General features: G+C 42.3%; 1 protein-coding gene across 3 annotated transcripts; it reads right to left on the bottom strand.

Moving 5' to 3' along the window:
• Positions 1 to 3,896: 3,896 nt before the first annotated feature.
• Positions 3,897 to 17,300, bottom strand: H2AZ2 (H2A.Z variant histone 2). 3 transcript variants are annotated; one of them, XM_060020146.1, is made up of 5 exons: positions 17,181 to 17,300; positions 13,085 to 13,162; positions 10,496 to 10,609; positions 7,906 to 8,035; positions 4,504 to 6,710 (listed from the first exon to the last, which is right to left on the bottom strand). In XM_060020146.1, the coding sequence occupies exons 1-5, from the start codon at positions 17,181 to 17,183 to the stop codon at positions 6,649 to 6,651; spliced, it is 387 nt and encodes a 128-aa protein (XP_059876129.1). In that variant the 5' UTR covers positions 17,184 to 17,300; the 3' UTR covers positions 4,504 to 6,648. The 3 variants fall into 3 exon arrangements, with proteins under 3 accessions (XP_059876131.1, XP_059876130.1, XP_059876129.1); XM_060020148.1 differs by lacking the exon at positions 7,906 to 8,035 and having other exon boundaries at positions 3,897 to 6,710; XM_060020147.1 differs by lacking the exon at positions 13,085 to 13,162 and having other exon boundaries at positions 4,501 to 6,710; positions 17,181 to 17,288.
• Between the last annotated feature and the right edge of the window lie 417 nt (positions 17,301 to 17,717).

Here is a 17,717-nt window from a genome sequence, read left to right as displayed (position 1 = left end):
TTATAATATACACACTACTATATATGGAGTAGATAACCAACAAGGACTTACTGTTTTCAATATCTTGTAATAACCTATAATGGAAAAGAATCTAAAAAAGTACATATATATATATATATATATATATATATATATATATATATGACAGTCTCTTTGCTGTAAACCTGAAACTAACACAAAATTGTAAATCAGCAATATTTCAATAAAAATTTAAAATATAAAATTTAGTAGAGAATAACAAAAAACAATAAAAAATAACGATATTGCTCAAAAAATTAGACTTTTTCTAAAACAAAAACTAGAAATCATTCCTGATTATATGGGTAAAATAAGACATACTTTATTTTTGGCAACGCTGCGTGGCTTGCAGGATTCAGATTGAACGCGTGCCCACTGCAGTAGAAGCCCGGAGTCCTAACCACTGGATTGCCAGGCAATTCCCTTCTTGTTCATGTTGGTCAACCTTTCAATCAGATGTTAAGTTGTCTGCAGAGGGGTGACTGTCCACCCGTTTATACAGCAGAAGTCTCTCCTGGCAGTCAGGACTGAAGGTGATGAATTGAAAAGTATTGGTTAAAAATAATTTGGGAGACTTCCCTGGTGGTCCAGTGGGTAAGACTCTGTGCCCCCCCGACCCCTGGTCTGGGAATTAGATCCCGCATGCATGCTGCAACCGAGTTCGCATGCTGCAACTAAGAAGTCCCCATGCTTCACCTAAGATCCCGAGTGCTACAACGAAGACCTGGCACAGCCTAAATAAATAAGTAAATAGAAATAAAAATAAATATTAAAAAAACAATTCTGACACATATCTATCTTAAGCATATTATTTTCCCTTAGAAAAGACTCTCCGATTTGTCTATTGTTTTCTTGTAAGGCCATGTCTCCTTCATGTCTGGGTTGCCTTTCATATAATGCAGAATACTAACTACCTTCTGCCAGATGTTTTATAGCTGCGTCAGCAACTCATTTCTCAAAAAGGAATTTGTGGGCTTCCCTGGTGGTGCAGTGGTTAAGAATCTGCCTGCCAATGCAGGGGACACAGGTTCGAGCCCTGGTCCGGGAAGATCCCACATGCTGTGGAGCTACTAAGCCCGTGAGCCACAACTACTGATGAAACATTTTGGATGTGAATTGGGCCTCTGAAATCCCACACTAGTTGGTGGGGCGGTATTGCTGGTGTTAGAAGCACATAGGATTCGAGGGAGACCTGTTCTGAAACCTCAGCTTACCTGGGTTTGCCACCTACATCTACTTTGAGCCGAAGTTGCTGGCTGCTTACTGTGACTGTGCTGCCACACTGGCCCCCAACCCACCCCTCACCACCCCCTCGAGTCCATCAGGCGTTCCTGGCCATTTCCAGCGCTGGCCTGAGGCGCCCCCAGTCTGGACGGGCCTGAAATCAGTGGTGTTCTGGGAGGAGAGCAAAGGTGGGTGATTGGGGACCTCTGTTCTGGGCCCCAAAGGGAGGGAGGAGGGCAGAGGACCAGCCCTGGGGGCTCAGATGCAGGTGAGCCTGCAACCCAAGGGTGGGGCTGCACCAGGGGTCCAGAAACCAGCCCCAGCGATGGTTAGTGATGCAAAAGAATGAAGAATCAGTCTCACTGTGTAAGAGCCAACTGCACTCAGTATGTGAACAGCTTCAGTTTATTAGTTACTTCCCATGATGCACATGAAACATGTCGAGAGGAAGTAGTGCACACATACCGGTCACAGGACTAACTCCCGTTTAGGTACCCCCGGATATTAAAGTTTGACATTTTATGGAAGAACACTGCTCGCCACTCCTGCAGAGGGCTGGCTGGAAGAGTCAAAGAGGCAGCAGAGGAAGCAAATGTGCTGGAGAGGCTGGCGTCAAAAGCCCTCTCGTTGTACATTTGTTTGGGTTAATAAATATTAGAAAAGGTAGAGCCGTGAAAGCTGCACAGGGTTTTGATGCTACACCAGCTCCGGAACCAGCTCCCCGTGAGAGAAGAGGAGTGCTTTCCCATAGCACAGCCTCTGGCATCAACTGGGAGGAAGCTGAGCACCAGGTGTGCTGGTGTAGTCAGCCGCTTGGGAGAGGATGGATCAGTGACCTTGCAGAGGACGGATCAATAACCTTACGGAATTCAGACCAATGAGCTTTTAGAAGAACAGATCGATGACCTTGTAGAAAGGCAGATAAATGTGAGTGACCATCTTGGGCTGGGCTGGAGAGACAGGAAGTCTTATTTTCTCCTCTTCACACCTAAGGAAGGATGACGGATAGGGAAGACAGGAACTGACTGGGGTTTATTCCAACAGCTTGTGAATTTTAAATGGCTCCCTTTGCCCTCTGGCAGCAAACTTTTAGACCAAGCCGTGACTCTGGGGACCTCCTGGGGACCTCCTCCTGGGTCAAGGCCGCAGGGCCCAGCGTCCTCCCAAAGGCTTGATTGCTCTGGCGGCAGCACTCCTGGTTAAGGCAAACGGTTCTAACGTGCTGCCTTCAAGAGGCTCTTCCGTGAGGCCCTGCCTCTTTGGCTGAGTTGGTGAAGGCCGTCCCCTTTCTCTGGAGTAGAATACGGGGTGTCTATCCAGACCCGGCTCCCTTCATTCTTGGGTTGTCGATCCTAAGCTCTCTTCCCCTTCACCTTGTCCTCCATGTGGCCACCATGCTTTTTTTTAAATTGAACTATAGTTGATTTACAATGTTAATTCCTACCGTACAGCAAAGTGATGCGGTTACACATATATGCACCTTTTAAAAAATATCCTTTTCCATTATGGTTTATCATAGGATACTGAATATAGTTCTCTGTGCTATAGAGTAGGACCTTGCTGCTCATCCATTCTGTATATACCAGTTTACATCTGCCAACCCCCTCCCCCTTGGCAACCACAAGTCTGTTCTCTAGGTACTAGGCTCCTCTTTTTTTTTTAATGCATTTTGCTGAGCATTAAAAAAAAATAAATTTATTTATTTTTGGCTGCATTGGGTCTCCGTTGCTGTGCGCAGGCTTTTCTAGTTGTGGTGAGCAGGGGGTACTCTTCGTGGCGGTGCACAGGCTTCTCATTGCGGTGGCTTCTCGTTGTGGAGCATGGGCTCTAGGTGTGCGGGCTTCAGTAGTTGTGGCGCATGGGCTTAGCTGCTCCGCAGATCTTCCCGGACCAGGGCTAAAACCCGTGTCCCCTGTATTGACAGGCGGATTCTTAACCGCTGCGCCACCAAAGAAGCCCCACTCAGAAACTTCTGTGTCCACCTCTGTCCCCCCACTTAGGCTATGAGCCTCCCGAGTGGAGACCGCAATTTATTTTTTAATTAAAAAATAATCATTAATGAATTTTGGCTGCATTTAGGTCTTCATTGCAGTGTGTGGGCTTCTCACTGCGGTGGCTTCTCTTGTTGCAGAGCACGGGCTCTAGGCGTGAGGGCTCAGTAGTTACGGCACACGGGCTTAGATGCTCCGCGGCATGTGGGATCTTCCCGGACCAGGGCTCATACCCGTGTCCCCTGCATTGGCAGGCAGATTCTTATCCACTGTGCCACCAGTGAAGTCCCTCAATCAACTAATATAATGAACAACATGATCTGGTCTAAGAACTTCTCTAACAAGAAATAACTGGACAAGCAGAGAATAAAAACAGCAGGCAAATGAGGGCCATCTCACAGACGAATAGTTGTTATAAAACAAATATAGTAAAATATTAATTGTAGAATCTAGGTGGTAGATGTTAAGAATTATTCACTGTATAGTTAACTTTTCTGCATATTAAAATTTTTTCATAATAAAATGTCAAAAAAAGACCATCGTACTATCAAAAGAATAAAAAGGCAACCTACGGGGACTTCCCTGATGGTCCAGGGGTTAGGAGTCTGCCTTCCAATGCAGGGGACACAGGTTCGATTCCTGGTTGGGGAACTAGGATCCCACATGCCGCGGGGCAACTAGGCCTGTGGGATCTAGAGCCTGTGTGCCACAACTAGAGAGCCCTGTGTGCCGCAACTACTGAGCCCACACACCACAACTACAGAGAAGCCCACGCGCTGCAACAAAAGATCCTGTGTGCTGCAAATAAGACCTGATGCAGCCAAACAAATAACTAAAAAAGAAGAAAAAAAGGCAACCTACGGAGTGGGAGAAAATATTTGAGAATCATGTATCTCATAGAGGGTTAATACCCAAAATATATAAAAATAACTCAGTAGCAAAAAAAAAAAAAAAAAAAAAAAATCCAATTAAAAATGGACAGAGGGCTTCCCTGGTGGCGCAGTGGTTAAGAATCCGCCTGCCAACGCAGGGGACATGGGTTCGAGCCCTGGTCCAGGAAGATTCCACATGCTGTGGAGCAACTAAGCCCGTGTACCACAACTACTGAAGCCTGAGTGCCTAGAGCACGTGCTCCGCAACAAGAGAAGCCACCGCAATGAGAAGCCCGTGCACTGCACAGAAGAGTAGCACCCCACTCACCGTAACTAGAGAACGCCCGCGCGCAGCAACAAAGACCCAACGCAGCCAAAAATAAGTAAATAAATTTATAAAAAAAAAATGGACAGAGGATCTGAAATAGACATTTGTTCTAAGACATACAGATGGACAACAGGTACATGGAATGATGCTCAGCATCACTAATCATCAGGGAAATGCAAATCAAAACCACAATGAGGTACTGTCTTGTTTAAATATAAAAAGCCATCTTTTTAAAGCTTTCTTTTAGAGTTACCTATTAAAGTATTACAGGTGCAATATGATGGCTGGGACACGCTTTAAAAAAAGCCAGTGGGAGGAAGGGGTGTATAGGTGAAGCAAGATGGACCAAATGTGGGGGTGAGGCCCCAGAGCACATGGCTCAGTTGTTCTATTTTTTTTCCATCAGAAAACAAAAATACAATCCTGGGAACACAGTAGGAAACAAATAATTACACTACCAAAAGGAAACAGGTATTTGAAGCAATTATCTAGAAAACTCTAGTAAAAGACCCTATTCTCTGATAGGTTATTTTGCCTTTTCTATTGCTTCTTTGGTTTCTAAAAACTACTAAAACTTCACACATGGATAATCGTAGATCCTTTCAATATAGAAGCTTCTTCAAAATATGTGCCAAGATTCAGTAAAATCCACACTTAGAGACAATCCTATAGGACAAACAACTCAGTTTCTTCAAAAATTATAATAATAAAAAAGAAACCTACAGATTAAAAAGAAATTTAAGAGCTATCAGTAAAATGTAAGACATAGTGTCTGGATCCTGATTCAAGCAAACCAACCATAAAATTATGAAACAATCAGAGAACTCTGAATACTGACTGGGTATTTGTTATCATAAAATGTGTTAGCTGTCTTAAGACAATGGTATTGTGGTTATGGTCTAAAAAGTACCCCATCTTTAGAGACACATGCTTAAGTATGTGGACATGAAAATAAATCATGCCTGGAATGGGATTCAAACCAATCAACTGGGATGAGGGTTCAGGTTGGGGATACAAGTAAAACAAAACTGACCACAGGATAACTGCTGAAGTTGCAGGATGAGTACACAGGGGTTCATTATACTATTCTCTTTATTTTTGAAAATTTCCATAATAAAATAAGTTTTTAAAAATGAGAGTTTTGTTTTGATACTGTTGTATTATAAAACATTAAAGAATTTCCATTTTTAATGAAGACTTCCAGACTTCCAGAAAAATATAATTTTCTGATGGACCGTTAACTGATACATTAACTTAAATCTTACAAGTTACTTAGAAACTGACAAACAAAAATAATTTTTAAAATATTGTACAAATTACTGAATGTTACTATATGAATAAAAGATCACTAAAAGCTGGAATTTTAAGCCAAAAGCAGACAACTTTGATCATCTTAACTTCAATTCTAGGTAAGGGTGTGGGCTCTGTAGTCAGCCAAATCTAGGTTTATATCCTAGTTCTGCCCTTTTCTATCTATTAGATAAATGTTTTCTGGCAAGCCATTTAACTTCTGTGAGCCTCAGGTTCTACATCTTTAAAATGGGGGTAATAAAATTTCTTCATCAATAAAGCGCTTAGCACAGGGCTTGCCACATAGTAAGTGCTCATTAAATAATTCAAATAATTCCACTATCCTTCATCAATTCTAAATGCATGTTTTCATACTCTAACATCTCTGAAATTGGGATGCATCTCATAATTGATGGCATATTATGGTTTAATTGGCAGTTTTTTTCTTTAGTGGTAATGTAAAATAATTGGTGCCTACTACTAACAGGTAGCAGCCAAGATTCAATATAATATGGTATCAATCATGATAGAAGTAGATTCCCAATTTCTGTTTTAAGATTTTTCTGAATATATAACCAATTTGAAATTTAAAAAATTTTGAAGTATGAGCAAAATATTTTCAACACAGCACAAACAGAACGGTTTAGAGACAAATTACTTTTTTAAAAAATGGTTTATCAATTCCATTTTTGTATAAAACACATGGGAGAAACCTAGCGAATCAACACACAACTGTTGCCACATGAAAAGATATTTTTATCAAACTTCGAGTCTAAGAACATACAAATGTTTCTTTTTCATATCTACAGTAATTGTCTATGCTTTTCCACTTAACTGTTTTAAAAATTCCACATATCCCCATTATTTCTTCTGTCCCAGTTACAGTACAATGACGGGGAGGAAGAAGGTTGGTTAGAACAACTCTCTAAGCAGTTTTCTGCTGTCCCTTCTTTCCAATCAGAGACTTGTGGATGTGAGGGATCACACCTAGAATGAAATGAAAAGAAACAGTATTAGTAGAAAAACTTTAAGCTGGCTATATCTTTTTTTTTTTTTTTTGGCTGCACTGAGAGGCATGTGGGATCTTTTGTTCCCCAAGCAGGGACTGAACCCGTGCCCGCTGGAAGCATGGAGTCTTAACCACTGGACTGCCAGGGAAGTCCCTAAACTGGCTATATCCTACCACTTTAGGGCTTCAACCCCAAAAAGCAATTATATAAAGAATGAGGACCTCCCTGGTGGCACAGTGGTTAAGCATCCGCCTGCCAATGCAGGGGACATGGGTTCAAGCCCTGATCCGGGAAGATCCCACATGCCGCAGAGCAACTAAGCCCGTGCACCACAACTACTGAGTCTGCACTCTAGAGCCTGCGAGCCACAACTACTGAGCCCACGTGCCACAACTACTGAAGCCTATGTGCCTAGAGCCTGTGCTCCACAACAAGAGAAGCCACTGCAATGAGAAGCCCGCACACCGCAACGAAGAGTAGCCCCCACTTCCTGCAACTAGAGAAAGCCCACAAGCAGCAACAAAGACCAAATGCAGCCAAAAGTAATTAATTAATTTAAAAAACAAACAAAAAGGCTTTTAAAAAAGAATGAAATTTACTTAAGTCCCCTTTCACATTCTCATTCTGTTAAAGTATCTATACCAAGGGGTCCCCATCTTGGGGTCTGGGAATCCCCCTCTAAAACTGTATGTAAAATGGTGAGATTTTATGTGCTTTTTTTAGAGAAGAGTAACCACAGCTTTCAAGAGGTTCTCCAAATGTGATCCAAAAAGTATTAAGAACCACCAATTTATATCTCACCTTCACTGATCCTGACTCATTCAATTATCTCAGCTCTGATTTTCAAGAGCATATTAAGCAATTTCTCACGATCATTTTTCAAACACAGTTTAAAGGATATGGGAAATATTTTAAACACCAGGTTTTAAGTCTCACATATGATATTTAGATGAAGAACTTGCTAAAATAAAAATAGCATTGTATATGGCTACAAGGAGAAGAAATATGTATTCAGATCATAATGAGAAGTCTAGAATTGTCAGACTTAACACTTTTGGAACTTAAGTTTCTATGTTCTCTAGTTGGTGATACAAATGTACTGGATCATCTATCTGAATTATCTATTAGTTAGGCCAGTTAACAATCTAGGCTGAAGAGGAAATAATACATACCACCCCCAGCTATGGTAGCCTTGATAAGAGAATCCAACTCTTCATCACCACGGATTGCAAGCTGCAAGTGGCGCGGAGTGATCCGCTTAACTTTGAGATCCTTGGAAGCATTACCTGCCAGCTCCAGCACCTACAAAGCATCCGTTGAGATAGCACATCAAACAAGGGTGAAGTGTTTAAGGATTCAGTTTAGGCCTGCAATTATAGCTAAAAAGATCACTACAGCATCTACACACAAAACACACAAGATACATATATAAACCAACATTAAATTTTTTCCAAATTTCTATAATGCTTTTATAGAACTCTTATTACTCCATTTCGTCCTTTTTTTTTTTTTTGCGGTACACGGGCCTCTCACTGTTGTGGCCTCTCCCGTTGCGGAGCACAGGCTCCGGACGCGCAGGCTCAGCGGCCCTGGCTCACGGGCCCAGCCGCTCCACGGCATGTGCGATCTTCCCGGACCGGGGCATGAACCCGTGTCCCCTGCATTGGCAGGCAGACTCTCCACCACTGCGCCACCAGGGAAGCCCCATTTGGTCCTTTTATATTCATTCTCTGCAAGAGAACTAGAAACTTGAGCAAAAATCTACTTCTATAGAAAGAAAAAAGACAAGAGATAATATTCCTTAGCCAAGAATCTATTCAATAAATGTGAACATCTAGAAAAATATTTTAATATACCCATGTAGTCTATTTTTTCATGGCCCTTAACAGCTGAAATTTATTGCTTAGCACCTGTAGAACAATTTTAAAATATAATTTAAAATAATTTCTTATTCAGAGTTTTTAACATCACTGGGCCCTATAATCTGTAGGCAATAAGCTAGAAGCCCTTTATTCTATAAGGGCAATTTTCAACTAGAGGAATTTCAAAGTCCCAGTTGGTCATAAAATTGCATTTTTCTTTTCTTTTCCTTTTTGCCTCCATAGACTGTACTGGCATTATAAAACCTTTGATGGAAGTAACACAAAAATAACTCCACAGAACCTCCTCACTTAAACAGAGTGGTGGGAAGCCTCGATGTACATCCGAAGCAATCAGTGTGCTTTAAAAACCACCAGTACTCTCTACTCCATTCTCCCTTGCAACCTTCACTGGTCTGGGGTGAGGCCTGGCACCAGTATCTTTTGAAAGCTTCATAAGTGATCCTAGTGTGAAGCCAACGTTGAAAAGTGATTACCCCTAAACTTAGATTTCAGTATTTTCTTTACCTCTATTATTGACTAAAACCCCAAAATTAAATATTTGGAAAATACACATTGACTGCATATGTGTGTGTATATGTATGTATATGATTATTATTTAATCTTAAACTAAAAAATCATAAAGTTCCTAAGAATATAGATAATGGGAGTTTAGATGGGACTTGAAAATCTGAACCAGAAGCCTATGCCTCTACATGAGTGCACAAAATGCATACCTTTCTGAAAAGTCTGCAGGTAAACAAATAAAAACTGGTAGAAGAGTGATAAAGCAGAAAGGCTCTTAACTAGTACCAATACAAAAACATTACCAACACAAAATCCCTGCTTGTGACATAGTGAAGTTGAAACTATCAATGTTAAATCTCCAATACAGGTTAAAGCTAAATCTTTCAACCTAGCTCCCAACCACATCTTTCTCAAGTAGGAAGCTTCCCCATTTCTATTAGGTTGGCTATCTCTATCAGTTGACTTGCTTGTTACTCAACTTCCCTTGCTTGGAATGTAGCTGAAGGAGTTTCATGGCTTCCCTTTTGTTTTCCTTAGGAGGGATTAGAATGGAGGAAGTAGTAGTCCATGACCTAAGAATTAAGAACTCTTGCCCAATTAACTTATCTTCCTGAAAAGTCAAACTGAGTAAGACACAGCATTTTATGCATACAACCATGCACAGAACCAGAAGGTTGCTTAGGTCTTTTACCAAATTTTGTTATCATAATATAGTTGTGATATTTAAAAAATATGTATCATCACACTGCCAAGACTTCACCCCACCTCAAATCTTTATTAACTAAGAGTTATGCTGGGGCTTCCCTGGTGGCGCAGTGGTTGAGAGTCTGCCTGCCGATGCAGGGGACACGGGTTCGTGCCCCGGTCCGGGAAGATCCCACATGCCGCGGAGCGGCTGGGCCCGTGAGCCATGGCCGCTGAGCCTGCACGTCCGGAGCCTGTGCTCCGCAACGGGAGAGGCCACAACAGTGAGAGGCCCGTGTACCGCAAAAAGAAAAATAAAAATTAAAAAAAGAGTTATGCTGTAAAAAAAAAAAAAAAGAGTTATGCTGTAACTTCACAAATATCACCTATCGATTATATACGTATTTCAGAGTTCATTTAATTAGTAGTATGGTATTTAAATTATTTTACACTTGTCACGTCACTTAAAAATATGGATTATTGACACTTACTTAACTTTAAAAAAGAGCACACCAAAGTTCTATTTGACACTGGTACTAGGTAATAGGCTGATAAGATGCATCTAAAAACACTATTAAAAGAAACTAACAAGAGTTTGTCTTTTTTATTTCAAACCAATATTCCATGGGTTTTAGCCATTTATGTCCAAGACACCTCCAGGATTCCCATATATAACATTTCCCCCACTAACCTCAGCAGTGAGGTACTCCAGAATTGCGGCACTGTACACTGCAGCAGTGGCACCGACCCTTCCGTGACTTGTGGTACGAGTCTTCAAATGTCTGTGGATGCGGCCCACAGGAAACTGAAAGAGACCACCCAAATGGGAAGCACTGAAGTCTTAACATCACACTACTGAATGTAATCAAAGGCTGAATAATATGAGTAAAGCATGAACTCAAAACCAACACCATTCTCCCATTGTGACCCTTTCTTTCTACTTTCTGAGAACAGGCACTTTCTCACCTCCAAAGTTCCCTAATCCCACTTGTCTGTGCCTTTGACTAACCCCACTCCCAACTTTCTTAAGGACCTTCCTTATCCCGTTACTGCTCCATCATTCAACAGCTCCAATTGCTTCCTTTTCGCTGGCTCCTTTCCTTCTGCACACTTCACTTAAAATGTCTCCACCTGTCTACAGCAACTGCCTCCAGTTACAGTCTAGACGTCTCCTTTCCAAAGGCAAGATTTAAAAGCAAACCCTGAAACCCCTTTCTTGTCACCCATTTTCTCCCAATCCAACCCTGGCTTCTGTTAAACACCATTCTGAAAGACGAGCAGTAACATTCTAACTACTAAAATCTACTAGCCAGCAAAATCTACTTCCAGATTGCATCCTTAAAGAGAAAAGGCATGACTGGTTTGTTTACATCCTTCCCTAATTCTAAGCTCCCCGAGATCAGGATCCATGTCTTACTCCCTTCTGCATCCTCAGTAACCGCATGTTACGTCGTCTGACACAGAGGACCTCAAAAACCATTTCTTCTGGGCTTCCCTGGTGGCGCAGTGGTTAAGAATCCGCCTGCCAATGCAGGGGACATGGGTTCGAGCCCCAGTCCGGGAAGATCCCACATGCCGCAGAGCGGCTAGGCCCGTGCACCACAACTACTGAATCTGCGCGTCTGGAGCCTGTGCTCCGCAACGGGAGAGGCCGCGACAGTGAGAGGCCCGCGCACCGCGATGAAGAGGGGCCCCCGCTCGCCGCAACTGGAGAAAGCCCTCGCACAGAAACGAAGACCCAACACAGCCAAAAATAAATTTATTAAAAAAACAAACAAGCAAACAAAAAAACAAAACCATTTCTTCTTAGGCCAAAGCAATTACATAGTTCTAATACGAACTCTGACTACTCCTCAGTCTTTTCATTCTTTGACTCAAATACCACATCAAATATGGTAGGGGGTCCACCAATGCCTTTCTGATCCTTTCTCATGCTCGACTTAGGAAACTTATCCACAGCACAAGCTGCCAATTTTACGTAAGTGACCTTAAATTTCTAATTCTTTTGATCACCTCTCTTGGAAAGCTAGACTCAAATCTACAACTTTTGGACATTTTCATATGGATGTTTTGGTGGAACTTCAAAACGACTGCAGTTAAGTTTATTATTTCATAACTTGCCCCTACTACAAACTCTTCTGCTCCTTAGGGTCTAAGCCTTAGAGAAACTTCTCTTTGACCGTCCTCTCAATCCCATACCCCTCCTCCCATTTTTGGGGAGCATACACAAGCCTTCTATTCTTTTCCATCCTACTCAAGTTCAAGTATGTTATTACCTTATTCCTAAACCACTGCAACAGTCTGTATCTGTCTTCCATCTCCCACTTCAAGGTAAGGACACTTCAAATAAATTCTAATTGAGATCTGCATGATGTTCTAAAATACAGAACGTACCCACCAAGTACAAGTTCTTGCCCCCCCTTCCTTCAGTATCATCCAGATCATGTCATCCTCTTCCTCAAAAACTTTCAATGGCTCACTACTTCCAAGAAGATAAAAATCCTAACCTTATAGTCTGGACTTCAAACTTTCCTGTTTAAAAAGTATCTCTTACATGTAGGGAATAATTCTTACTCATCCAGAAAATTTTGAGTTTGTGGATTAAAGCTGCAACAATTTAAATATACGAAATTTGAAACCATTTAGGGCTTTGAGTATATCACTGAGTCTACACTTGAAGGTATCGGGGAAAGATTCACAGGACTAGTGGACAGTTCATTATTCTCTCATCCTGAAAGCCGATGTACCACGACAAACACTCTTTAAAATAAAAGCCACAGCATACTCACTTCAATCTGATACAATTTATAAAAGAACTAGGAACATAATTATAATCTAGAAATAATAGATTTTAAGAGAGCAAAAATCACCAAATTCATTTAAGATCTTTTCATAACTTGTCCTTGTTTAGAAGAAGAGAATACAAATTATATACAAGGGAGTTGCAGGACTTCCGTGGTGGTCCAGTGGCTAAGGCTCTGCACTCTCAGTGCAGGGGGCCCAGGTTCAATCCTTCGTCAGGGAACTGGATCCCACATGCCGCAACTAAGAGTTTGCATACCACAACTAAAAAAGATCCCGTGTGCCGCAACTAAGACCTGGCGCAGCCAAACAAACAAATAAATAAATAAGGCAGTTGCTTTGTGGTTTATATTTTGACCAATTAATCTCATTATCAAAGGCCAGTAGTACAAGTACACTTTTGTAATTAAAGAAACACCTATGAGTCATGAATTATAACAGTAAAGAAAATAATGAATTACAACAGCATGGATGTTACCTGTAACCCAGCCCTCTGTGAGCGAGACACTGCCTTAGCTTTGGCCTTCCCACTGTCCTTTCCAGCTTTGCCTCCAGCCTAGGTGGAAAAAAGTTCCAGATGAAGAATCAAAAATGCTATTTCAAAACTATTTAGGACTACAAATAAACTTACCTACAAAACAGAAGTACAGTTACAGATGTAGAAAATAAACTTATGGTCCCAGGGGGTAAGGCGGGGGGAGGGATAAATTGGAGGATTGGGATTGACATATACACACTATTGTATATAAAACAGAGAACTAATAAGGACCTACTATATAGAACAGAAAACTCTACTCAATACTCTGTAATGGCCTATATGGGAAAACAATCTAAAAAAGAGTGGATATATGTATATGTATAGCAGATTCACTTTGCTGTACACCTGAGACTAACACAACATTGTAAATCAACTATACCCCAATAAAAATTAAAAAAAAAATTAAACTTAGGAAATAAAATTTCTTCTAGTTTTACTTTAGGTAGTTAAAAAAATCTAGGTGATCTTCAATTTTAAATATACATGTGTTATATCTCCATTTATTTTATTTTTTAATAATTTTATTTGTCCCACAACTGATGATGTTGATTTTTTTTTTTGGCTGCACCCTGCGGCATGTGGAACTTCCTCGACCAGGGATTGAACCTGCACCCTCTGCAGTGGAAGCGGAGAGTCTTAACCACTGGACCATCAGGGAAGTCCACTATTTATTAATTTATATAGAAACAAGGTCAAACCTTAAATACTTTTTAAAAATGAGATTTCTAAAAATTTGAACATATTTTTCAGACTGAAGAATCTTCATCAAGTCAATATAACTCTCATGCTATAAGTATTTCATAATAAAATAATTTTTAAAAATGTCAGTGTGTATCATTTCCACAGAAATATTCAGAACTTAGCTCTATGGGGAGAAAAAAAAGCATCTTAAAAAAAAATTAAACAGAGAATTACTCTATGATCTAGCAATTACACTTCTAGGCACATACCTAAGGAATTGGGAACAGGGACTCAAACAGATATTTTCTATACTATTTGCTATTTTGTTTATATCAGTATTATAAACAATAGGTAAAAAGCAGAAACAACCTAAATGTCTACCACAGAAAAATGAATAAACAAAATCGTGGTATATACACACAATAGAATAGTATTCAGCTGTAAAAAGGAAGGAAATTCTGAAACATGCTACAACATGGGTAAACCTTGAAGACATTATGCTAAGTGAAATAAGCGAAAGGACAAATATGTATGATTCCACTTACATGAGGTACCTAGTCAAAATCATAGGAACAAAAAGCAGAATGGTGGTCACCAGAGGCTGGGGAAAGGGGCAGAATGGAGAGTTACTATTTAATGGGTACAGAGTTTCAATTTGGGAAGATAAAAAAGTTCTGGAGATAACTGGCAGTACACTTAAAAATGGCAAAATGGTCAACTGTTATGTGTATTTTACAAAAAAAAAGGGACATACAAACTTATTCTTAAGGGGTTAAACAAATACTACTTTCAACTGATAAAGAAATATTTCTCAAATAACATGAATGGTCACAAACAGGACACAGTATATAAATGCAATGGGGTATTATGCAGCCCTTTCAACAAATGAGTTACAAATATGTGCTGATAAGGAACAACTCACAAAACATACTTGTGTAAAAGGCAAGGTATATGCAAGTGCAGTGAGCTTTTGTTTACATAAAGTGGAGTATTGTAGAGTGTGTGTACATATACATTTCTAGAAGGTCACACAATACGTCAGAAAAGTTATTTGCCTCTAGGGATGGAATACTAAGGATCTGACTTGAGAGGGAAACCAATATTCTCTTTTGGGCTGTTTGATTTTACTACTTAAATCTATTATTTCTCCTTTGTTAAAAGAAAAATTAGTTAAATAAATCAGTTTACATGATTGGCTAGTTGTTTGAGGATGTTTTTGAAGCAGAGGTTAAGCTTTGAAATGGCATATTCCCTTTGTCCCTTTGTAATGGTTTCCTTAAAATACTTTTTAGGCTAAAAATCCCCCCCCCCATGTTTATCTCCCAAAACCATATGGGGGAGTAGCCATATATTCTCACTTCTTCAAATAAATCTTTTCAGCTCTATTTGCCCTGCTGTAAATACATTAAAAAAACCTCTCAGTTGGTGCATGAGTCTAAAACTATAATCACTGTCTATGACAATTATGAAATTAGTAGTTATCCATTAAAAACTACCAACTGCAGGGCTTCCCTGGTGGCGCAGTGGTTGAGAGTCCGCCTGCCGATGCTGGGGACACGGGTTCGTGCCCCGGTCCGGGAAGATCCCACATGCCGTGGAGCGGCTGGGCCCATGAGCCATGGCTGCTGAGCCTGCGCATCCGGAGCCTGTGCTCCGCAACGGGAGAAGCCACAGCAGTGAGAGGCCGGCGTACCGCAAAAAGCCCAAAAAACAAAAAACAAAAACAACAAACAAAAATTACCAACTGCAAAACTTCCCAGGCTTCCCAATTTACTGCTCTTAAGCAATTTTATCACTTCAAATCTATCATACTTGCTATTTAACCTATTTGCTTTTTAAGGAAGTAGACATGAAATCAGTTTTTTTTTAAATCTCAGTGTTAGGACTTCCCTGGTGGTGCAGTGGTTAAGAATCCGCCTGTCAATGCAAGGGACACGGGTTTGAGCCCTGGTCCGGGAAGATCCCACATACCACGGAGCAACTAAGCCCGTGCGCCACAACTACCGAGCCCACATGCCACAACTACTGAAGCCCGCGTGCCTAGAGCCCGAGCACCGCAACAAAGAGTAGCCCCCGCTCGCCGCAACTAGAGAAAGCCTGCGCACAGCAACGAAGACCCAGCCAAGAATAAATAAATAAATAAATAAATTTTTTTTAAAAAAAATCTCTAAGTTAAATGACTATTTCCGTGGTTTCCGGATACATTTCTCATACTTAACAAAGTCTTATGGAATCAAACTTGTGCGAATATAAAATTGTACAGTAAAAAAAAAATTGTACAGTAAAATTTTTCACAACCCCCTCAAACTCTGTATATACACCCTCCAACTTCACACATTCATTTTAATATGTCTGATGACTGATTGAGAAACAACATACAAGCACCATAAAATTTTTGATTCTAAGAACTGTGTTAGTATTAACCTGGGTTAAGCATCTCGGTAGAAAATACGCCTATGGAGCCAGCTGGAGTGTATTTCAGTCAGGAAAAGTTGAAAACTGGATGCCAAGAAACTTGCATACTAGTTCAACAGATACATGCTCACGTCCCCTCAAGTTTAAAATTCTCTAAACATGAATGACAACTCCACGCCTCCTGTATTTTTAGCTTATGCGACCGTGCATGTATTTTTAGCTGCTGGTAAAAGGGACAGCCAATATGTGGCAGGTCGCTAGAAATTAAATGAGTGACACCTTCGAAACCAGCAAGGACCAGGAGAATCATCCGCTTGAGCAAATCAGTTTACAGACAGATCTAATCTGTGCCTGAGTCGGCCGGCGGAAGCGCTTCCGTTAACTGCACAACTACAAGTCAGAAACGGGGTGCGACCATCCATAAGGTCGAAGCCAGGTCTAAGACGCGAGAACGTCACAATAACCACAATTTCTGTTTGCGGTTCAGCCCCGGGCAAGGCTGTCTCCGTAGGGCGCTCGGGCGGACACTGCTCGTCGCCTCGGCGTCGCTGCTTCGCTCCCGCGCGGGGCACGACCACCCTCCAGCGCCTTTCCCTCCCAACTTCACAAGGGGCCAAGTTCCCTCCACTCGCGTTTCTAAAAATCACACTTTTTTTTTTTTTAACCGACGCACAATTCAGGAGTCAAAGTCGGTGGCAGGGGCAGCGGAGGTGCTGCAGAGAGCCAGGGTTGTCCCGCTCAAGGCCATCGGCCTCGGCCCGCGCACTCAGTTCGCGCCGGCGCCGCGGCGGGCGAGGCCGGGACCGCGGGGAGCCCCGCCGCCTGACGCCAGCCCAGCCGTCGTAGTCGCCTGACGCCCGCCCGCCTGACGCCCGCCGCCTCAACAGGTAGCGGCGCCGCCCGGCCATCGCCACCCACCCGGCCGCCCCGCAGACTTCACCATGGTCTCGGCCGCTCCCGCCCTCGGTCCCGCCGAGCCACCGCCGCCACCGCTCGCGCAGCACCGACCACCGCCGCCGCCACCGCCGCCGCCGGAGCCCGGACAATAACCGGGGCCCGCCTCGCACCACCCCAGCCAATGCCTGCTCGCCTTGCTCGTTTGAACCCCGGCGACCGCCCAATTGTGCGCCTCCTTCTAACAAAACCCCGCCCCCAGCACCTCCTCCCTAACGGCTGTTTGTTTTTGCACACGGCACGCGGAGGCGGAGCCTCCGACCCCAACACAGACGCGCCTGTGCGCGACCGGGGGCGGAGCCAAGAGCCACTCTCCGCCTGTCTCCAAGGCCCGAGCCTGACGAACGGAGACACTGACCAATGAGAGCGGAGAGCTGGCGGAAGTCAGCCAGTAAGAACATCGCCCGCGAGCAAGGAAGGCGGGCCTGCGGGAACGACAGCGGGATTAGCCAATAGGTGGAAAAATTGGTGGTGGCTTTGGCTTTCCCGCCCTTTCTCAGCATTGGCTCTGGGGTTGCTGAGA

Source organism: Delphinus delphis, chromosome 9 (assembly GCF_949987515.2).
Source record: "Delphinus delphis chromosome 9, mDelDel1.2, whole genome shotgun sequence".
Taxonomy (NCBI): domain Eukaryota; kingdom Metazoa; phylum Chordata; class Mammalia; order Artiodactyla; family Delphinidae; genus Delphinus; species Delphinus delphis.
The sequence above is the reverse complement of the archived record's forward strand: the minus strand, read 5'-3'. Positions and strand labels throughout refer to the sequence as shown.